Raw genomic sequence first — 24,003 nt, forward strand, 5'->3', positions numbered from 1 at the left:
CTACCCTTTTTAAATAACGGTGTTACATTAGCAGTTTTCCAATCTGCCGGGACCTCTCCTGAGTCCAGGGAATTTTGGAAAACTATCACCAAAGCATCCACAATCCCTACTGCCACTTCCCTCAAGACCCTAGGATGGAAGCCATCAGGTCCAGGGGATTTATCCGCCTTGAGTCCCATTATTTTACTGAGTACCATCTCCTGAGTGATTTTAATCGTATTTAGCTCCCCCCCCCCGAGAGTCCCCTGTTTGTCCAGTGTTGGGATATTCTTAGTGTCCTCTACTGTAAAGACTGAAACAAAATATTTGTTCAGTATTTTTGCCTTCTCCATGTTTCCCACCATTAATTTCCCGGTCTCATCCTCTAAGGGACCTATGTTTGCCTTAGCCACCCTTTTTCTTTTTATATAACTATAGAAACTCTTGCTATCTGTTTTTATATTTTTTGCTAATTTCTTTTCATAATCTAACTTCCCTTTCTTAATCAATCCTTTAGTTACTTTTTGCTGTCTTTTGAAGAATTCCCAATCTTCTATCCTCCCACTAAGTTTGGCTACCTTATATGTCCTTGTTTTTAGTCGGATACTATCCTTGATTTCTTTACTTAGCCACGGATGGCTGTCATTTCTTTTACACCCTTTTTTCCTCAGTGGAATATATTTATTTTGAAAGTTGTAAAATAACTCCCTAAATGAACACCACTGCTCATGTACCGTCTTACCCTTTAATCTATTTTCCCAGTCCACTTTAATCAATTCCGCTCTCATACCATCATAGTCTCCTTTATTCAAGCTCAGTACGCTTGTTTGAGAATCAACCTTCTCACCCTCTAATTGGATATGGAATTCAACCATGTTGTGGTCGCTCGTTCCAAGGGGATCCTTAACTAGGACATTATTAATTAATCCTGACTCATTACACAGGACCAGGTCCAAGGTTGCCTGCCCCCTTGTAGGATCAGTTACATACTGCTCAAGAAATCCATCCCTGATGCACTCAATGAACTCGTCCTCAAGGCTGCTCTGCCCAATTTGATTTGTCCAGTTAATATGATAATTAAAATCCCCCATAATTATGGCTGTTCCCTTATTACATGCCCCGACTATCTCCTGATTAATACTTCTTCCAGCAGAGTTGCAACTATTAGGAGGCCTATATACTACGCCCACTAATGTTTTTTTTCCCTTATTATTCCTTATCTCCACCCAAACTGTTTCATTATCTTGATGCTTTGTCCCAATATCATTTCTCTGTATTACAGTGATTCCTTCCTTTATTAACATAGCCACCCCACCTCCCCTTCCTTCCTGCCTGTCCTTCCTGATTGTTAAATACCCTGGCATATTTAATTCCCAGTCGTTGTCACCCTGCAGCCATGTTTCTGTAATGGCCACAAGATCATACCCATACGTAGTTATTTGTGCCGTTAACTCGTCCATTTTATTACGAATGCTACGTGCATTCAGATAAAGAACTTTCAAATCTGTTTTGTGACGCTTAGTTCCTGCTTTTTCCTTTTTTAACACTTTACCTATTACTCCATACCTTCTGTCCCTTCCTGTTACGCTTTCCTCTCTCTCCCTGCTCAGGTTCCCAACCCCCTGCCACTTTAGTTTAAACCCTCCCCAACAGCACTAGCAAACACTCCTCCTAGGACAGCAGTCCCGGCCCTGCCCAGGTGCAGACCGTCCGGTTTGTACTGGTCCCACCTCCCCCAGAACCGTTTCCAGTGTCCCAGGAATTTGAATCCCTCCCCCTTGCACCATTCCTCTAGCCACGTATTCATTTGAATTTGGAATGATGAACTCAGTAAATCTGTTGATTGTTTCCAGAAAGTCAGCAGAATATGGTGAAGAAATAAAACATCTCTACGAGGAAATGGAGCAACAGATCAAGAGGGAAACGGAGAGAGTGCTTCACAAAGTAAGCACGTGAAATAAAACACTGAAATGTGCTGAAATAAGTGAAATCTATTGATTTGTCTGTATTTATTTCTAAAATGTATTATAGATACTTAACATTAATAGATTTTATACATGTTGTTTATTTCATTTTCTTTTGGTCAGGATTCAGAAAAGTTCAACTCCCAAAGCCAAGAACTTGAAAATATGCTGAGAGTTAAAGAGCAAGAACTGGAGCAACTTACTCAGAAACAGAGAAGGGTAACGGTATTTTCAGAAATAATTAAAATCTCATGCTTCTTACGCTTCACTTCAAATTTGACACTAGTTTTCCCCAATTGTCTCTAGGTGCATCCACGTTAACCCAGATGGTGAAGGCATTTACTTTGCTTATTTCATTAGCATTGCAAGTTTTAACAAACAATTTGGTAAATAATATCAGGGAATCTATGCAAAGTTTAAAGTTTATACATCAGAGGAACAGGAACCAAAAGAAAGGTGTGAAGCTGGGGATAAAATTACCTAGAATTACATTACATAGAATGTACAGCACGAAAACAGGCCATTCGGCCTGACAAGTCTATGCCGGTGTTTATGCTCCACACGAGCCTCCTCTCTCCCTCCCTCCTTCATCTCACCCTATCCACATATCCTTTTATTCCTTTCTCCCTCATGCGTTTATTTAGCTTCCCCTTAAATGCATCTATGCGAGTCACCTCAACTACTTGTGGTATCAAGTTCCACATTCTAACCGCTCTCTGGGTAAAGAAGTTTCTCCTGAATTCCCTTTTGGATTTATTAGTGACTATCTTATATTTATGGCCCCCTAGTTTTCGTCTCCCCTGCAAGTGGAAATATCTTCTCCACGTCTACCCTATCAAACCCTTTCATAATCTTAAACACCTCTATCAGGTCACCCCTCAGTCTTCTCTTTTCTAGAGAAAAGAGCCCCAGCCTGTTCAATCTTTCCTGATAGGTATAACCTCTCATTTCTGGTATCATCCTTGTAATTCTTTTTTGCACCTTCTCCAGTGCCTGTATATTCTATTTATAATATGGAGACCAGAACTGTTCACAGTGCTCCAAGTGTGGTCTAACCAAGCTTCGATACAAATTTAACATAACTTCTCTGCTTTTCAATTCTATCTCTCTAGAAATGCACCCCAGTGCTTGGTTTGCTTTTTTTATGGCCTCATTAACCTGTGTCGCTACTTTTAGTGATTTGTGCATCTGTGCCCCCAGATCCCTCTGCTCCTCTACCCCGTTTAGACTCTGACTTTCTAAGCATCAACTTTTTAAAACCTGCATCTTGAAAGATTTCACTGTAATTGAAAACAACTTTCACTAACTTGTCAATAACAGCATCAAACTGATGGGCTGGCTTCAGTGATTGGCCGATAATCACAACCCAAGTCGTTTTCCTGTTTACTTTCTGCTAATTGTTAGAAGCACTAAACTTTCCTTGGAGAAATGAGAGGTTCTTCTGCCTGAACCCGTGACTCTGACCCTACCCCCCCGCCTGAACCCGTGACCCTGACCCTACCGCCCTGCCTGAACCCGTGACCCTGACCCTACCCCCCCGCCTGAACCCGTGACCCTGACCCTACCCCCCCGCCTGAACCCGTGACACTGACCCTACCCCCCCGCCGGAACCCGTGACCCTGACCCTACCCCCCTGCCTGAACCCGTGACCCTGACCCTACCCCCCCGCCTGAACCCGTGACCCTGACCCTACCCCCCGCCTGAACCCGTGACCCTGACCCTACCCCCCCGCCTGAACCCGTGACCCTGACCCTACCGCCCTGCCTGAACCCGTGACCCTGACCCTACCCCCCCGCCTGAACCCGTGACCCTGACCCTACCGCCCCGCCTGAACCCGTGACCCTGACCCTACCCCCCCGCCTGAACCCGTGACCCTGACCCTACCCCCCGCCTGAACCCGTGACCCTGACCCTACCCCCCCGCCTGAACCCGTGACCCTGACCCTACCCCCCCGCCTGAACCCGTGACCCTGACCCTACCCCCCCGCCTGAACCCGTGACCCTGACCCTACCCCCCCGCCTGAACCCGTGACCCTGACCCTACCGTCCCGCCTGAACCCGTGACCCTGACCCTACCGTCCCGCCTGAACCCGTGACCCTGACCCTACCGTCCCGCCTGAACCCGTGACCCTGACCCTACCGTCCCGCCTGAACCCGTGACCCTGACCCTACCGTCCCGCCTGAACCCGTGACCCTGACCCTACCCCCCCCCCGTCTGAACCCGTGACCCTGACCCTACCGTCCCGCCTGAACCCGTGACCCTGACCCTACCCCCCCCGCCTGAACCCGTGACTCTGACCCTACCGTCCCGCCTGAACCCGTGACCCTGACCCTACCCCCCCCTGCCTGAACCCGTGGCCCTGACCCTACCGTCCCGCCTGAACCAGTGACCCTGACCCTACCGTCCCGCCTGAACCCGTGACCCTGACCCTACCGTCCCGCCTGAACCCGTGACCCTGACCCTTCCGTCCCGCCTGAACCCGTGACCCTGACCCTACCGTCCCGCCTGAACCCGTGACCCTGACCCTACCCCCCCGCCTGAACCCGTGACCCTGACCCTACCCCCCCGCCTTAACCCGTGACCCTGACCCTACCGTCCCGCCTGAACCCGTGACCCTGACCCTACCGTCCCGCCTGAACCCGTGACCCTGACCCTACCGTCCCGCCTGAACCCGTGACCCTGACCCTACCCCCCCGCCTGAACCCGTGACCCTGACCCTACCGTCCCGCCTGAACCCGTGACCCTGACCCTACCCCCCGCCTGAACCCGTGACCCTGACCCTACCCCCCTTCTGAACCCGTGACCCTGACCCTACCCCCCTGCCTGAACCCGTGACCCTGACCCTACCCCCCGCCTGAACCCGTGACCCTGACCCTACCGTCCCGCCTGAACCCGTGACCCTGACCCTACCGTCCCGCCTGAACCCGTGACCCTGACCCTACCGTCCCGCCTGAACCCGTGACCCTGACCCTACCGTCCCGCCTGAACCCGTGACCCTGACCCTTCCCCCACCTGAACCCATGACCCTCGCCCCCTCCCACACCTGAACCTGTAACCCTCGCCCTTTCCCATTTGAAGCCGTGACCCCTCCCCCACCTGAACCCATGATCCTGACCCCGCCTCCCCGCTGGAACCCGTGATCCTTGCCCCTCCCTCATCTGAATCCATGACTCTGACCCCACCCCCCATCTGAACCCTGACCATGACCCCACCCTCCCGTCTGAACCTGTGACCCTTGCCCCTCCCATGGGCCTTCAGTAATGCTGGACGACAGGGAGGCACAGGCATCCCATGAACCCATCGTCGCTACGGCACAAACATCAGGATTTTTAAATACATGTTTTTTAAAATTTTATTTTGTTTAATACTTTGTTTTGGACACCAGAAATTTAAGACACGGAGGGAAAAGGCAGTGGATAAAATTTTCCTCAAAATGCATTTTGAGTGATTATTGGGGAAATGATAATATTAGTAGAGTCTCTAATTAATTAGTGACTGAAGCCAGTTAACAGGAAAATTGATTGGAAAAAGTTGACAAAAAATGTGTGACAAAAGCACATGACAATGGGAAGCAAGCAGAGATAAAAGATTTTTAATATCTATGTGTAATATATTAAAAATCTTATATTTGTGTGCATTGTTTTCAATTTTTTCCAGTGGTATTTCCTTTGTCCTGTGACCTAGGTGAACTTATCCAGCTGTAGTTAAAGCACCCCCAGTGGAGGCACCACAGCAGTACTGTTGGTGGGAGGGTGTAATTACAATGTGACAAGTTTACATTATAAATATGGATATAGAAATTTATAACGGAAATATATAAAAATAAGTGCAGAATATATGACTTTAAAATGGAGACTAAATTAGATTTGTGCCTCCCTTCACCTGAATATTATACTTTGTCTTCATGCCTCGTGTGTAATGCACTTCCTGTCTACAAAACCTGACTTCCTGTTGTCACTCTTTTGTGTCAACTTTTTACCATTAGTCATTCACCACATTTATATTGGCCCAGATTTTGTTGTCAAAATAACAGTGATGCTAATGGCGTTCACCGTTATTTATGTGTAAATGCTACAGCAACTTCAGGCAAGGGGCAGATGCACATTTAAATGTGGAAATCCAGAAGTTGCTGTCCGAGATGCACTGCTCTGCCGTTAGCTTTGCGAAAATGGCAGCTCACTATTTGCCTCATCATTGAAATGCATTGAATGGCGTGAAGTTGCTGCATTTGCGCGGTAGATACGAACTAAACTCGCCACAGAAAGTTAAGTTTTGTCCATTCCAGTCTAAGTACCCTTTTAAGGACATGATAACTGTTAATTACTGCCAATCAATCTCTCTGGCACTGAAAATTAACTATTACAAGTGTGGAGCCTCATTCCTTCAGGTTTTAATTGTTGGAGATTTAAAAAATTTACAATTGAAAATTAATTTTTTTTTTACTTTCCCTTTCTCTCTCTCCCTCTCTTAATCCAATTTTTCTTTCCTTCTCTTTCTCTTTCTGTACCTGATTTGACATTGAATTCACCATCTCTAATTTATACTTCCTTCTCAGTCCTTGCACTGTTGATTTCACGATACGTCAATCTGATTGGTAGAGGAGATATCCAATTGCTTGCCCTGTTCACTCCGGTCCCAGATGCCCTGTTTCCCTCACTGTGACGTTACCAGCTTGCTCTTTCAGCAACTTCCCACGCAAAACATTTAAAAATCTAAATGTGCAAGGGCAAGTCTAACTAATGGCAGACTCCGTTAGATGCAAAACCTGGCCCATTGTATTTTACACACCACGTCACGCCTCGCCACGTCACGCCTCGCCACGTCACGCCTCGCCACGTCACGCCTCGCCACGTCACTCCTCACCACGTCACGCCTCAACACGTCACGCCTCGCCTCGCCACGTCACGCCTCACCACGTCACGCCTCGCCACGTCACGCCTCGCCACGTCACGCCTCGCCACGCCACGCCTCGCCACGTCACGCCTCGCCACGTCTCGCCAATGCCACACCACATCTTGCCTCGCCACGTCACGCCTCGCCACGTCACGCCTCGCCACGTCTCGCCAATGCCACGTCACATCTCGCCACGTCACGCCTCGCCACGTCATGTCACACCATGTCACACCTCGCCACGTCTCGCCAATGCCACACCACGTCACGCCTCGCCACGTCACGCCTCGCCACGTCACGCCACGCCACGTCACACCTCGCCACGTCACGCCACGCCACGTCACGTCACGCCACGTCACACCTCGCCACGTCACACCTCGCCACGTCACACCTCGCCTCGCCTCGCCACGTCACGCCTCGCCACGTCACGTCACACCACGTCACGCCTCGCCACGTCACGTCACGCCACGTCACACCTCGCCACGTCTCGCCAATGCCACACCACGTCACGCCTCGTCACGCCAACGCCACACCACGTCACATCATGTCAATAGGAGTTGCTAGAAAATGTGTACATTCCAAATGAGTGCCTGAGTCCCTTTATTTATAGCAATGTATGTACATATAGATTGTTCATAGATAGGTATTTAAGCTTAGAGTTTATTGACAAATCATAAAGTCATAAAGTCAAGTTATGGACAAATTAATTAAGAGTTGACTTCATATGTTCTGTAAGCAAAGTTTTATTTTGTGCTCTGGATATGGGTGACATTTATCATCCATCCTAAAGCTAAGAGGTGGGCATTAACACGGGGTTAGTGCCTCACCGTCCAGAGCAAATCGCCAGCTCAATTTCATTGTCTATCTTCTTGTGGACCCATGTCAGTTGGAGAAACGGTGTCGAGAGCTGCAGAGTGAGAAGCAAGAGACAAGGATAGAGAATCAGAAACTAAAACAGATCAACAAGGAGTTGGAGAAAGATCTGCAGAAGGCGAGTGATGATCTGCTGTTTGCTGAGCATCATGTACAGTTGCTGCAGGAAGAAACCTCCCAACTGCATGGTGAAAGAGAAATGTGAGTCTCAGTATCAACGACCATGTGATATGTCTTTGATAAAATGAGAGAGGCTTTGAACCTTGAAACCTTTTAGAAAATACATAATAGAGCTAATTGTGCAATGTATAATTAGAATTCTGAATATTGACATTTGATTACTAGATCACTTTTCAGTTTGTAGTGAACAACATTTTTCATTTTGAGTTATCCTAATTATCTTATTCTGTAGAATCTAAATTGTGTTGATCTGATACCTTTCAATTCCAGAAGGGTCTCATGCAGCAGCCAATATTACCTTTTAAAAGAATGTATACTTCAGTGATATGGTAAGGTCAAAGATCGAACAGCTATTTTTAGATCAGCAGGAAATAAAGGGACAGTTTGGCAAGTGCCCTGCGTTTATTCCACTCCTCCCTACGGCAGTATTGCCGCGTCACTCTCAGATTCAGTTTCATGCACCCTAAGTCCTAAGTTTAATTTCAAGCTGCATCAAATGTCCCACCAAGCAAAGACTGCAGATACAGTTGTGAAAATGTTTAATGCTGATTGATATAGACTTTTATTCCATTCTTACTTGATAAACCTGATAGAGTTCTTTGAGGGGGTGACAGATATGGGGATGGGGGGAAATGCAATGGATGTGGTTTACAGGGACTTTCATAAAGCCTTTGACAAGGTACCACACAGGAGACTATTGGAGAAGATTAAGGGGTATAGAATTAGGGGAATGGTAGCAAGTTGGATTTAAAAACTGGTTAGAAGAGAGGAAACAGGGAGTAGGAGTTAAGGGCAGTTTCTCGGAGTGGGAGTGATGTCCCATAGAGTTCTGTTCTGGGACTGATTCTGTTTACCGTGTTCATCAATGATTTGGATGTAGGGTTAGAGGGAGCGGAGTAAATATTTTTGAGGACCAGAGAAAGCTGCGAGGGGAATATTGATAATGATAATATTGATAAGCTGTGAGGGGGATATTGATAATCTGGGGATGGGCAAAAAGTGGCAGATGGAATTCAATGTCAGTAAGTGGGAGGTAATACAGTTTGGGGAAAATAATAAAAGTATTGGGGAAGTACAGAGGAATTTGGGGATTCAGGTTCATGACATTAAAAGCAGCTTCTCAAGTGGATAAGACGAAAGAAAGCGAATGGATTGCTGGGTTTTATGGCAAAAGGTATAGAACATAACAGTCGTGAAGTAATGGTGAATCGATATAAAACCTTATCAAGACCGCAGTTGGAGGATTGAAACATAGAAACATAGAAAATAGGAGCAAGAGTAGGCCATTCGGCCCTTCGGGCCTGCTCCGCCATTCAAAATGATCATGGCTGATCCTCTAACTCAGTACCCTGTTCCCGCTTTTTCCCCATATCCCTTGATCCCTTCAGCATTAAGAAATATATCTATCTCCTGCTTGAATACATCTAATGACTTGGCCTCCACTGCCTTCTGTGATAGAGAATTCCACAGGTTCACCACCCTCTGAGTGAAGAAATTTCTCCTCATCTCGGTTTCAAATGGCATACCCCGTATCCTGAGACTGTGACCCCTGGTTCTGGAGTCCCCAGCTATCGGGAACATCCTCCCCGCATCTAGTCTGTCAAATCCTGTTGGAATTTTATATGTTTCGATGAGATCACCTCTCATTCTTCTAAACTCTAGTGAATATAGGCCTAGTCCACCCAATCTCTCCTCATACGTCAGTCCTGCCATCCCAGGAATCAGTCTGGTAAACCTTCGTTGCACTCCCTCCATGGCAAGGGCATCCTTCCTCAGATAAGGAGACCAAAACTGCACACAGTACTCCAGATGTGGTCTCACCAAAGCCCTATATAACTGCAGTAAGACATCCCTGCTCCTGTACTCAAATCCTCTTGCAATGAAGGCCAACATACCATTCGCCTCCCTAACTGCTTGCTGCACCTGAGTGCTCGCTTTCAGCGACTGGTGTACAAAGACACCCAGATCTCGTTGCACCCCTCCCCTTTTCCCAATCTATCACCATTCAGATAATAATCTGTCTTTCTGTTTTTACAACCAAAGTGGAGAACCTCACATTTATCCACGTTATACTGCATCTGCCATGTTCTTGCCCACTCACCCAACTTATCTAAATCACATTGGAGCCTCTTTGCATCCTCCTCACATTCTACCCCAGCTTTGTGTCGTCTGCAAACTTGGAAATGTTACATTTAGTTCCCTCATCCAAATCATTGATATATATTGTGAATAGCTGGGGCCCAAGTACTGATCCCTGCGGTACCCCACTAGTCACTGCCTGCCACCTGGAAAAAGACCCGTTTATTCCTACTCTCTGTTTCCTGTCTGTCAACCAATTCTCAATCCATGCCAGTATATTCCCCCCAATCCCATGTGCTTTAATTTTGCACACTAACCTCTTGTGTGGGACCTTATCAAAAGCCTTCTGAAAATCCAAATACACCACATCCACTGGTTCTCCCCTATCTATTCGACTAGTTGCATCCTCAAAAAACTCCAGTAGATTTGTTAAGCATGATATCCCTTTCATAAACTCATGCTGACTTTGTCCAACCCTATTAATGCCTCCAAGTGTTCTGTGATCACATCTTTTATAATAGACTCTAGCATTTTCCCTACTACTGATGTTAGGCTAACTGGTCTGTAATTCCCTGTTTTTTCTCTCCCTCCTTTTTTAAATAGTGGGGTTACATTTGCCACCCTCCAATCTGTAAGAACTGTTCCAGAGTCTACAGAATTTTGGAAGAGAATTTAGGAGGCATGGTTAGTAAGTTTGCAGATGACACCAAGATTGGTGGCATTGTGGACAGTGAAGAAGGTTATCTAGGATTGCAACGGGATCTTGATAAATTGGGCCAGTGGGCCGATGAATGGCAGATGGAGTTTAATTTAGATAAATGTGAGGTGATGCATTTTGGTAGATCGAATCGGGCCAGGACCTACTCCGTTAATGGTAGGGCGTTGGGGAGAGTTATAGAACAAAGAGATCTAGGAGTACGGGTTCATAGCTCCTTGAAAGTGGAGTCACAGGTGGATAGGGTGGTGAAGAAGGCATTCAGCATGCTTGGTTTCATTGGTCAGAACATTGAATACAGGAGTTGGGATGTCTTGTTGAAGTTGTACAAGACATTAGTAAGGCCACACTTGGAATACTGTGTACAGTTCTGGTCACCCTATTATAGAAAGGATATTATTAAACTAGAAAGAGTGCAGAAAAGATTTACTAGGATGCTACCGGGACTTGATGGTTTGACTTATAGGGAGAGGTTGGATAGACTGAGACTTTTTTCCCTGGAGAGTAGGAGGTTTAGGGGTGATCTTATAGAAGTCTATAAAATAATGAGGGGCAGAGATAAGGTCGATAGTCAAAATCTTTTCCCAAAGGTAGGGGAGTCTATAACGAGGGGGCATAGATTTAAGGTGAGAGGGGAGAGATACAAAAGGGTCCAGAGGGGCAATTTTTTCACTCAAAGGGTGGTGAGTGTCTGGAACGAGCTTCCAGAGGCAGTAGTAGAGGCGGGTACAATTTTGTCTTTTAAAAAGCATTTGGACAGTTACATGGGTAAGATGGGTATAGAGGGATATGGGCCAAGTGCAGGCAATTGGGACTAGCTTAGTGGTAGAAACTGGGTGACATGGACATGTTGGGCCGAAGGGCCTGTTTCCATGTTGTAACTTCTATGATTCTAAGATGCCCACCAATGCATCCACTAGTTCCAGGGCCACTTCCTTTAGTACTCTGGGATGTAGATTATCAGGCCCTGGGGATTTGTCAGCCTTTAGCCCCATTAATTTCCCTAGCACTATTTTTTTTTACTGATACTGGTTTCCTTCAGTTCCTCCCTCTCACTGGACCCTTGCTTCCCTAACATTTCCAGGAGGTTATTTATGTCCTCCTCTGTGAAGACAGAACCAAAGTATGTGTTTAATTGTTCTGCCATTTCTTTTTTCCCCATTATACATTCCCCTATTTCTGACTGTAAGGGACCTACATTTGTCTTCACTAATCTTTTTCTCTTGACATATTTATAGAAGCTTTTACAGTCAGTTTTTATGTTGCCTGCTAGTTTACTCCCATACTCTATTTTTCCCTCTTAATCAATCTCTTTGTCCTCCTTTGCTGAATTCTGAACTGCTCCCAATCCTCAGGCTTGCCGCTTTTTCTGGCAATTTTATATGCCTCCTCTTTGGATCCAATACTATCCCTAATTTCTTTTGTAAGCCACGGTTGAACCACCTTTGCTGTTTTATTCTTGCGCCAGACAGGAATGAATAATTGTTGTAATTCCTGCTCACGTTCTTTAAATATTAGCCATTGCCTATCCACCGTCATCCCTTTTAGTAAAGTTCCCCAATCTATCATAGCCAACTCGCACCTCATACTTTCGTAATTTCCTTTATTTAGATTAAGGACCCTAGTTTTGGATTCAACAACTTCACTCTCCATTTTAATGAGGAATTCGATCATGTTATGGTCGCTCTTCCCGAAGGGACCCCGCACAACAAGATTGTTAATTAATCCTTTCTCGTTGCACAATACCCAGTCTAGGATCGCCTGTTCTCTAATTGGTTCCTCAACGTATTGGTCTAGAAAACCATCACATCAACACTGCAGGAATTCCTCCCCCACAGTATTATTGCTAATGTGGTTTGACCAATCTACCTTTAGATTAAAGTCACCCATGATTGGCAGGATGTGACTAGTGGAGTCCTGCAGGGATCTGTCTTGGGGCCTCAATTGTTCACAATATTTATTAACAACTTAGATGAAGGCATAGTAAGTCTCCTATCTAAGTTTGCCGATGCCACAAAGATTGGTGGCATTGTAAGCAGTGTAGATGAAAACATAAAATTACAAAGCGATATTGATAGATTAGGTGAATGGGCAAAACTGTGGCAAATGGAATTCAATGTAGACAAATGTGAGGTCATCCACTTTGGATCAAAAAAGGATAGAACAGGGTACTTTCTAAATGGTAAAAAGTTAAAAACAGTGGTTGTCCAAAGGGACCGAGGGGTTCAGGTACATAGATCATTGAAGTGTCATGAACAGGTGCAGAAAATAAACAATAAGGCTAATGGAATGCTGGCCTTTATATCTAGAGGACTGGAGTACAAGGGGGCAGAAGTTATGCTGCAGCTATACAAAACCCTGGTTAGACCGCACCTGTAGTACTGTGAGCAGTTCTGGGCACCGCACCTTGGGAAGGACATATTGGCCTTGGAGGGAGTGCAGCGTAGGTTTGCTAGAATGATACCCGGACTTGAAGGGTTAAGTTACGAGGAGAGATTACACAAATTGGGGTTGTATTCTCTGGAGTTTAGAAGGTTAAGGGGTGATCTGATCGAAGTTTATTAGATATTAAGGGGAACAGATAGGGTGGATAGAGACAAACTATTTCCACTGGTTGGGGATTTTAGGAGTAGGGGGCACAGTCTAAAAATTAGAGCCAGACCTTTCAGGAGTGAGATTAGAAAACATTTCTACACACAAAGGGTGGTAGAAGTTTGGAACTCTCTTCCGTAAACGGCAGTTGATACTAGCTCAATTGCTAAATTTAAATGTGAGATAGATAGCTTTTTGGCAACCAAAGGTATTAAGGGATATGGGCCAAAGGCAGGTATATGGAGTTAGATCCCAGATCAGCCATGATCTTATCAAATGTGGAGCAGGTACGAGGGGCTGAATGGCCTACTCCTGTTCCTATGTTCCTATGATTATAGCTGTACCCTTCTTGCATGCATCTCTAATTTCCTGTTTAATGCCCTCCCCTACATCTCCACTACTGTTTAGGGGCCTATAGATAACCCCCACCAACGTTTTCTGCCTCTTGGTGTCTCATAGCTCCACCCATGCAGATTCCACATCGTGATTTTCCGAGCCAATATCCTTCCTCACTATTGCATTGATTTCCTCCTTTACTAACAATGCTACCCCACCTCCTTTCCCTTTTTGCCTGTCCTTCCTAAATATTGAATACCTCTGGATGTTCAGTTCCAATCCTTGGTCACCTGCAGCCATGTCTCCGTAATCGCAACTATATCATAACCGTTAATATCTATCCGTGGTGTTAATTCATCTACCTTATTGCGAATGCTCTGCACATTTAGGCACAATGCCTTTAGACTTGTCTTTTTAAGATTGCTAGTCATCGTAGTTTTATTTTGCACGATGGCCCTATTTGTTTTTTGCCCTTGTTTTCTCTGCCTTCCACTATTGCTTCTTCCCTTTCTGTCTTTTCTTTCTATCCTTGTTTCCCCCTCCTCTGTCTCCCTGCTCAGGTTCCCATCCCCCTGTCATTCTAGTTTAAACCTTCCCCAACAGCACTAGCAAATACCCCCGCGAGGACATTGGTCCCGGTCCTGCTCGGCTGTAACCCGTCCCGCTTGTACAGGTCCCACCTTCCCCAGAACCGGTCCCAGTGACCCTGAGAGCAGTTTTGGGCTCCACACTATAGGAGGCAATAGAGTTGGTACAGCATTTCATTCACTGGGATGCTGCCTGATATGAGGAAATACAAATGCAAAGAAAGACTTGAAAAATTGGGACTTTTTAATAGTACAGAGGAGATTACAGGGTGATTTGATCGAGGTGTTTAAAATTATGAAGGGTTGGAACAGAGTAAATAGAAAGTGACTGTTTCCATAATTAATGGGCCTAGAACGAGGGGACGAAGATATAAGATTAAATGGAAGAGATTTAGGAGAGAGGGTAGGAGAAACATTTTTTACACCGATCTTTTATTGGCGTTGGCTGGCTCCTGACAGTATTTTGAAGCATGGGGGAAGGAGAAAATGGCAGCTGCTGGACTGTAGCATAACCGGTGCCAGCTGAAATTCTCCCCTTTTGCCTCGTGCAAGTGAGTGCCGGCAGTAAGTGATGTGCCCGTTGAATCTTCAAATCACCACTTGGAGGAAGCACTGAAGGTAACAAGGGCACACCAAGAGTGGCTCGGTAGCACCACTACTGACTGAGCTGGCCGATTCCTGAAAGTTATAGCTGCCAGACTGGGCCTGCGGCAGGTGGTGAGCGAACCAACACGAAGGAAAAACCAACTTGACCTCGTCCTTACCAATCTACCTGTCGCAGATGTATCTGTCCATGACAGTATTGGTAAAATTGACGTTCCCCTCCAAGTCACACACCATCCCGACTTGGAAATATATCGCCGTTCCTTCATTGTCGCTGGGTCAAAATCCTGGAACTCCCTTCCTAACAGCACTGTGGGAGAACCGTCACCACACGGACTGCAGCGGTTCAAGAAGGCGGCTCACCACCACCTTCTCGAGGGCAATTAGGGATGGGCAATAAATGCCGGCCTTGCCAGCGACGCCCACATCCCGTGAACGAATAAAAAAAAAGACCACCGCACAGTCCTTGTGGAGATGAAGTCCCATCTTCACACTGAGGACACCATCCAATGTGATGTGTGGCACTACCACCATGCTAAATGGGATAGATTCAGAACAGATCTGGCAGCTCAAAACCGGGCATCCATGAGGCGCTGTGGGCCATCAGCAGCAGCAGATTTGTATTCCAGCACAATCTGTAACCTCATGGCCCGGCATATTCCTCACTCTACGTTTACCAACAAGCCAGGGAATCAACCCTGGTTCAATGAGGAGTGTAGAAGAGCATGCCAGGAGCAGCACCAGGCGTACCTAAAAATGAGGTGCCAACCTGGTGAAGCTACAACTCAGGACTACATGCATGCTAAACAGCGGAAGCAACATGCTATAAACAGAGCTAAGCGATTCCACAACCAACGGATCAGATCCAAGCTCTGCAGTCCTGCCACATCCAGTCATGAATGGTGGTGGACAATTAAACAACTAACGGGAGGAGGAGGCTCTGCAAACATCCCCATCCTCAATGATGGCAGAGTCCAACATGAGTGCAAAAGACAAGGCTGAAACGTTTGCAACTATCTTCAGCCAGAAGTGCCGAGTGGATGATCCATCTCGGCCTCCTCCCGATATCCCCACCACAGAAGCCAGTCTTCAGCCAATTCGATTCACTCCACGTGATGTCAAGAAACGGCTGAGTGCACTGGATACAGCAAAGGCTATGGGCCCCGACAACATCCCGGTTGTAGTGCTGAAGACTTGTGCTCCAGAACTAGCTGCGCCTCTAGCCAAACTGTTCCAGTACAGCTACAACACTGGCATCAACCCAACAATGTGGAAAATTGCCCAGGTATGTCCTGTCCATAAAAAGCAGGACAAATCCAATCCGGCCAATTACCGCCCCATCAGTCTACTCTCAATCATCAGCAAAGTGATGGAAGGTGCCGTCGACAGTGCTATCAAGTGGCACTTATTCACCAATAACCTGCTCACCGATGCTCAGTTTGGGTTCCGCCAGGACCACTCGGCTCCAGACCTCATTACAGCCTTGGTCCAAACATGGACAAAAGAGCTGAATTCCAGAGGTGAGGTGAGAGTGACTGCCCTTGACATCAAGGTAGCATTTGACCAAGGAGCCCTAGTAAAATTGAAGTCAATGGGAATCAGGGGGAAAACTCTCCAGTGGCTGGAGTCATATCTAGCACAAAGGAAGATGGTAGTGGTTGTTGGATGCCAATCATATCAGCCCCAGGACATTGCTGCAGGAGTTCTTCAGGGCAGTGTCCTACGCCCAACCATCTTCAGCTGCTTCATCAATGACCTTCCCTCCATCATAAGGTCAAAAATGGGTATGTTCGCTGATGATTGTACAGTGTTCAGTTCCATTCGCAACCCCTCAGATAATGAAGCAGTCCAAGCCTGCATGCAGCAAGACCTGGACAACATCCAGGCTGGGGCTAATAAGTGGCAAGTAACATTCATAGGAACATAAGAACATAGGAACAGGAGTAGGCCATTCAGCCCCTCGTGCCTGCTCCGCCATTTGATAAGATCATGGCTGATCTGTGATCTAACTCCATATACCTGCCTTTGGCCCATATCCCTTAATACCTTTGGTTGCCAAAAAGCTATCTATCTCACATTTAAATTTAGCAATTGAGCTAGTATCAATTGCCGTTTGCGGAAGAGTGTTCCAAACTTCTACCACCCTTTGTGTGTAGAAATGTTTTCTAATCTCGCTCCTGAAAGGTCTGGCTCTAATTTTTAGACTCTGCCCCCTACTCCTAGAATCCCCAACCAGCGGAAATAGTTTCTCTCTATCCACCCTATCTGTTCCCCTTAATACCTTATAAACTTTGATCAGATCACCCCTTAACCTTCTAAACTCCAGAGAATACAACCCCAATTTGTGTAATCTCTCCTCGTAACTTAACCCTTGAAATCCGGGTATCATTCTAGTAAACCTACGCTGCACTCTCTCCAAGGCCAATATGTCCTTCCCAAGGTGCGGTGCCCAGAACTGCTCACAGTACTCCAGGTGCGGTCTAACCAGGGTTTTGTACAGCTACAGCATAACTTCTGCCCCCTTGTACTCCAGTCCTCTAGATATAAAGGCCAGCATGCCATTAGCCTTCTTGATTATTTTCTGCACCTGTTCATGACACTTCGATGATTTATGTACCTAACCCCTCGGTCCCTTTGGACGTCCACTGTTTTTAACTTTTTACCATTTAGAAAGTACCCTGTTCTATCCTTTTTTGATCCAAAGTGGATGACCTCACATTTGTCTACATTGAATTCCATTTGCCACAGTTTTGCCCATTCACCTAATCTATCAATATCGCTTTGTAATTTTATGTTTTCATCTACACTGCTTACAATGCCACCAATCTATCTTAGCTAACAGTCTCTTATGTGGGACCTTATCAGATACCTTCTGGAAGTCCATATAAATAACATCCATTGACATTCCCCTGTCCACTACTTTAGTCACCTCTTCAAAAAATTCAATCAGGTTTGTCAGGCACGACCTACCTTTCACAAATCCATGCTGGCTCTCACTGATTAACTGAAAATTCTCGAGGTGTTCAGTCACCCTATCCTTAATTATAGATTGTAAACAATTTTACAACACCAAGTTATAGTCCAGCAATTTTATTTTAAATTCACAAGCTTTCGGAGGCTTCCTCCTTCGTCATGTCTTCATCTACACTGCTTACAATGCCACCAATCTATCTTAGCTAACAGTCTCTTATGTGGGACCTTATCAGATACCTTCTGGAAGTCCATATAAATAACATCCATTGACATTCCCCTGTCCACTACTTTAGTCACCTCTTCAAAAAATTCAATCAGGTTTGTCAGGCACGACCTACCTTTCACAAATCCATGCTGGCTCTCACTGATTTTCGTCCTTCGTCATTTACCTGACGAAGGAGGAAGCCTCCGAAAGCTTGTGAATTTAAAATAAAATTGCTGGACTATAACTTGGTGTTGTAAAATTGTTTACAATTGTCAACCCCAGTCCATCACCGGCATCTCCACATCTTAATTATAGACTCCAGCATTTTCCCCACAACAGATGTTCGGCTAACTGGTCTATAATTCCCCGGTTTCCCCCTCTCTCCTTTCTTAAAAAGCGGAGTGACATGTGCAATTTTCCAATCTAAAGGGACAGTTCCTGAATCTGGAGAACTTTGAAAGATTATAGTTAGGGCATCTGCGATGTACTCACCTACTTCCTTTAAAACCCTGGGATGGAAATCATCTGGTCCTGTGGATTTGTCACTCTTTAGTGCTATTATTTTCTTCATTACTGTTGCTTTACTTATGTTAATTTTTTCGAGTCCCTGTCCCCGATTCAATATAAGTTTTCTTGGGATTTCCGGCATGCTATCCTCTTTTTCGACTGTAAATACTGACGCAAAGTAATTGTTCAACATGTCCGCCATTTCCCCATTGTCAATGACAATATCCCCACTTTCAGTTTTTAAGGGGCCAACACTACTCCTGACCACCCTCTTTTTCCTAATATAACTAGAAAAGTTTTTCGTATTGGTTTTGATATCCCTTGCAAGTTTCTTTTCATACTCTCTTTTAGCTCTAACTATCTGTTTTGTGACCCTTTGTTGATCTTTGTTTCTTTCCCATTCGCCAGGATCTGTGCCATTTTTTGCCTTTTTGTAGGCCCTTTCCTTATGTCTTATCCTGTGCCTTACCTCTTTAGTTGTCCATGGCTGTTTTTTTTGGCAAGTAGAGTTCTTGCCCCTCAGGGGTATAAACCGATTCTGTATCACGTTAAACGTTTCTTTAAACATTTCTCACTGATCATCAGTCGTTTTACCCATTAACAGATTTGCCCAGTTTACTGCGGACAGTCTCTGACTCATCCCATTGAAGTCGGCCTTGCCCAAGTCTAGCATCTTAGCAGCTGATTCACTTTTTTCCCTTTCAAACACTACATTGAACTCGATCATATTATGATCGCTATTGGATAGATGTTCACACACAGTTAAGCCGTTAACTAAATCTGGTTCATTACTCATTACTAAATCTAGTATGGCTTGCCCCCTTGTTGCCTCGAGGACATACTGCTGTAAAAATCTATCCCGGACACACTCAAGAAATTCACTACCTTTGTGACAGTTGCTCGTCTGCTTTTCCCAATCTATGTGAAGGTTAAAGTCCCCCATTAAGACCACCATGCCTTTCTTACACGCTTGTCTAATCTCTGCATTTATACAATCTAGCACTTCAGAGCTGCTGCTAGGGCTCCTATACACAACTCCCACTATAGTCTTAGATCCTTTCCTATTTCTCAATTCAACCCATAAGGTCTCTGTTGGCTGCTTACCTCTCGTTATATCCCCCTTTATCATTGAAGTGATTTCATCTCTAATCACTAAGGCTACTGCTCCCCCTCTTCCATGTTCCCTGTCTCTCCTGTAGACCTTATAACCCGGTATATTTAGTTCCCAATCCTGACCATCCTGCAGCCATGTCTCAGTAATAGCTATCATGTCATACCCTCCAATTTGAATTTGAACCTGTAGTTCATTTAATTTATTCCTTATACTCCGTGCATTTGTATATAGAACTCTTAGTTGGGCCACACACCCTAGCCTGACCTTCAGCTTTGATGCTGGGTTAATCGCCTTACGCCTTCTAGTTTTCACTTTATCTGTCGTGCCTAAAGTACACTCTCTTTCCGCTGCTCTACGCTTTTCCCTTTCACTTATTCTTGAACAACTGTTTGTACTATTTGTATTGTAAATTTCCCCTTGGTCTTCCCCTCTCTTGCTGCTCTCAACTTTACTCCCTCGCGCCAGACAAGTGCCAGGCAATGACCATCTCCATCAAGAGAGAGTCTAACCACCTACCTTTGACATTCAACGGCATTACCATCGCCGAATCTCCCACCATTAACATCCTGGGGGTCACCATTGACCAGAACCATATAAATACTGTGGCTACAAGAGCAGGTCAGAGGCTGGGTATTCTGCGGCGAGTAACTCACCTCCTGACTCCCCAAAGCCTTTCTGTAAGGCAGAAGTCAGGAGTGTGATGGAATACTCTCCACTTGCCTGGATGAATGCAGCTCCAACAACACTCAAGAAGCTTGACACCATCCAGGACAAAGCAGCCCACTTGATTGTCACCCCATCCACCACCCTAAACATTCACTCCCTCTGCCATCAGCGCACAGCGGCTGCAGTGTGTACCATCCACAGGATCCACTGCAGCAACTCACCAAGGCTTCTTTGACAGCACCTCCCAAACCCACAACCCCTACCACCTAGGAGGAAAAGGGCAGCAGGTACATGGGAACAACACCACCTGCACGTTCCCCTCCAAGTCACACACCATCCCGAATTGGAAATATATCGCCGTTCCTTAATTGTCGCTGGGACAAAATCTTGGAACTCCCTTCCTAACAGCACTGTGGGAGAACCTTCACCACACGGACTGCAGCGGCTCAAGAAGGCAGCTCACCACCACCTTCTCAAGGGCAATTAGGGATGGGCAATAAATGCCGGCCTCGCCAGCGATGCCCACATCCTATGAACGAATTTTTAAAAAAATCACCCCCTTCACTGCCATAGCAACGCAAGTGCCTCGAACACAAGGGTGTCCCTCAGGTGTTAATGATCTGATGATATATTCCTGGCATTAAGCTGAATCATGTAAATACGCCTGTCCAGTTTCAACCTCCACTTGTCACCCCAGAAAATGTTGGAACTGGCCAGGAGGCTGGGAACTGGTGAATGTCTCACTGGGACAGTTCCCACTACCCCACAGTGGCAGTAAAAATATGGAAATTTGGGGCTTAGTGTTGTATTTGTGCTTGTGCAGTGCTTGAAGTTTACATAACAGGGTATAAGCAGGATGCTGGTTGGAAGCCCTTCTTATGTTGGTTTGTGATGGTGTGCCGTATCAGATTTTGATATCGTGCTCTGACCAATAAATAACAAAATTATACAACTAAAAGTAAATTGCTGGAATTTTAAATTTGAGAAGAAAAAACTAATGAGAAGAAGTAATTTAATTTTTGAAACTTGATAATTATATATTTGATTATGTATTTCCCTCAGGGAGCTGTATCGAGTGACCGAGGGACTGGAGAGGGAGAAGGTGGGTCTTTGTAAACAGCTCGATCTCCTCAGGTAAGAGTGTAAAATCGATAACGGTTCCGTCGTTGAATCCAGATGATAAATTGCCACCACTTGTGGTTTATAAAGTCTCGAGACTCCTAGAGAGAGAACGATAATCAAGGGCAAAATAGCAGGACCACTTGTAATTTGGCCACAAAATATTTGTGATGTGAGCAAACCGCAATCTTCATCACCACAGGATTTATATCTTTTTAAATAATGTTTTGATCTCAGACATTGCTGGAGGTGTGTCCTCACCAGGATGGGATCTCTTGAGGGTGGGAAGTAAAGTTATTTTAGTCATTTGGCCTGGGCAGGATTGAGGAACAGGCTTCGATCAAAGCAATGTCCAAATAACACCTGATGGCACTGTCGAATCGTGCAAACTTTCAGTCAAATCATGTAAACTTTCACTAGAATTGTGTAAATTCTCACTAGAATCGTGTAAACTTTCAGTCAAATTGTGTAATTTAGATAATGAGCAGATTTGAGACATGCACAAGATGTCACCAAACATCCTAATACCTCAAATTAGCAGGTTGTTTTGTTACAAAGAATGATTTGGAATCACATTGTATTTGAATGTATAATTGTTGATTATGCAGTTAAATGTAACACTCTCTGCAGTGCAAATTAAGGATTTTTTGTTTGATTCATGTTCATAGCTTTGAGTAGCATTTTATTTATTGAATTGCTTTTAAATATACTGCAGAGAAATGAACAAACATCTTCGAGATGAACGAAATATGACCTTGTCTGGTTTTCAGGTGGGTTCTTTTCTCATGTCCTTGTCTTACGGACAGAACGAACATTGGGTTAGTCTTTTCAAATAAATTCCTGCAGTGATGCTGTAATTGTCTTGAAAATAGCGAATGTTTTGTGACTGTGAAAAGACTGTCCTGGACAACCACAAGTGCAGGAAGCGTCAGCTGGAGGAGCTCGAGCTCTGGATTTCGGAGGTGGTCACCCCGCAGTTCAAGAGAGTGCAGACAGAGAGGGACTGGGTGACCCCCAGACAGACAAGGAGGAACAGGCAGGTAGTGCAGGAGTCCCCGAGTGCCTCTCACTCTCTAACTGCTATTCATACTGGTGAGCGCAGCCAGAGCCAAGTCTACCATGGATGGCTCAGCTATACGGGGGGGGAGGAGAAAGGTCAGGACAGCAATAGTGATTGGGGGTTCTATAGTTAGGGAAGCAGACAGGCGTTTCTGCGGCCGCAGACTTGATTCCAGGATGGTGTGTTGCCTCCCTGGTGCCAGGATCAAGGATGTCACTGAGCAGCTGCAGAACATTGTGGGGAGGGGAGGGTGAACAGCCAGAGGTCTTGGTCCATATCGGTACCAACAACATAGGTAGAAAGACGGATGAGGTCCTGCAGGCAGATTTTAAGGAGTTAAGAAAGAGATTAAGAAGTAGGATGTCAAAGGTAGTAATCTCCGGATTACTCCCGGTGCCACGCGCTAGCGAGTACAGAGATAGGAGGATAGAGCAGATGAATGCGTTGCTGGAGAGATGGTGCAGGAGGGAGGGCTTTAGATTCCTGGGGCATTAGGACCAGTTCTGGGGAAGGTGGGACCTGTACAGGCCGGACGGGTTGCACCTCAAAGGAGCTGGGACCAATGTCCTCGTGGGGAGGTTCGCTATTGCTGTGGGGGGGAGGGGGGTTTAAACTAATTTGGCAGGGGGATGGGCACCAGGATGTAGCAATGGAAAGGGGAAACAAGGGGTACAAAGGATCGGGGGAGAAAGATAGCACTGGAGCAAGTAATAGTACAGTATTAGGTGGGATCAGACTAGGAGAGAGTACAAGAAAGTCTAAGATTGGTTTGCAGTGCATGTGTGTAAACACACGAAGTGTGGTAAACAAGGTTGGTGAGCTGCAGATGCAAACAGCCACATGGGAATATGATGTCGTGGCGATAACGGAGACCTGGCTCAAAAAGGGCAGGATTGGGTACTAAATATTCCTGGATACAAGGTGTTCAGGAAAGATAGGGAAGGAAAGAAAGGAGATGGGGGCGGGGGGCGTGGCAGTATTGATTAAGGAGAATATTGCAGTGCTGGAGAGAGAGGATGTCCTGGAGGGGTCAAGTTTAGAATCTATTTGTTTAGAGTTAAGAAATAAAAGAGGTGCCGTTACACTACTGGGTGTAATATAGGCCTCCAACTAGTGGGAAGGATATAGAGGAGCAAATTTGCAGGAAAATTACAGAGAGATGCACAAGCCATAGAGTAATGAAAACTGGGGACTTCAACTATCCTAATATAGCCTGGAATAACAATAATAATATAAGGGGCACAGAGGGGGAGGAATATTTTTAATGTGTTCAGGGTAACTTTTTTGACCAATACGTTTCTGGCCCAACGAGGAAGGAGGCATTGCTGGACTTGGTTCTAGGGAATGAGGCGGGGCAAGTGGAGCAAGTGTCAGTGGAGGAGCATTTAGGGAGCAGCGATCATTGTATCATACGGTTTAGAATAGCTATGGAAAAGGACACGGACCACTCTAAACTGAAAATATTCAATTGGAGGAGGGCCAATTTCACTGGGATGAGAACAGAATCGGTTTATACCCCTGAGGGGCAAGAACTCTACTTGCCAAAAAAACCTGCCATGGA

General features: G+C 45.6%; 1 protein-coding gene across 5 annotated transcripts in view; it reads left to right on the plus strand.

Annotated features, from left to right (window-relative positions):
* cracr2aa (calcium release activated channel regulator 2Aa) overlaps window positions 1-24,003 on the plus strand; it is a 205,020-nt gene that overhangs the window by 89,177 nt on the left and 91,840 nt on the right. For 4 of the 5 annotated variants that reach the window (XR_010966159.1, XM_067999165.1, XM_067999168.1 and 1 more), the window contains 5 exons: window positions 1,833-1,923; window positions 2,067-2,168; window positions 7,720-7,907; window positions 21,326-21,397; window positions 22,098-22,152. Coding sequence is in view for 4 of the 5 variants with exons in the window: in XM_067999165.1 (XP_067855266.1) it covers window positions 1,833-1,923; window positions 2,067-2,168; window positions 7,720-7,907; window positions 21,326-21,397; window positions 22,098-22,152 (508 nt within the window). In the remaining variant the exon portion in view is untranslated. The remainder of the gene's footprint in view (window positions 1-1,832; window positions 1,924-2,066; window positions 2,169-7,719; window positions 7,908-21,325; window positions 21,398-22,097; window positions 22,153-24,003) is intronic. The other variant, XM_067999167.1, reaches the window with a different exon arrangement.

The sequence above is a fragment of the Heptranchias perlo genome, chromosome 18 (genome assembly GCF_035084215.1).
Source record: "Heptranchias perlo isolate sHepPer1 chromosome 18, sHepPer1.hap1, whole genome shotgun sequence".
Classification (NCBI taxonomy): domain Eukaryota; kingdom Metazoa; phylum Chordata; class Chondrichthyes; order Hexanchiformes; family Hexanchidae; genus Heptranchias; species Heptranchias perlo.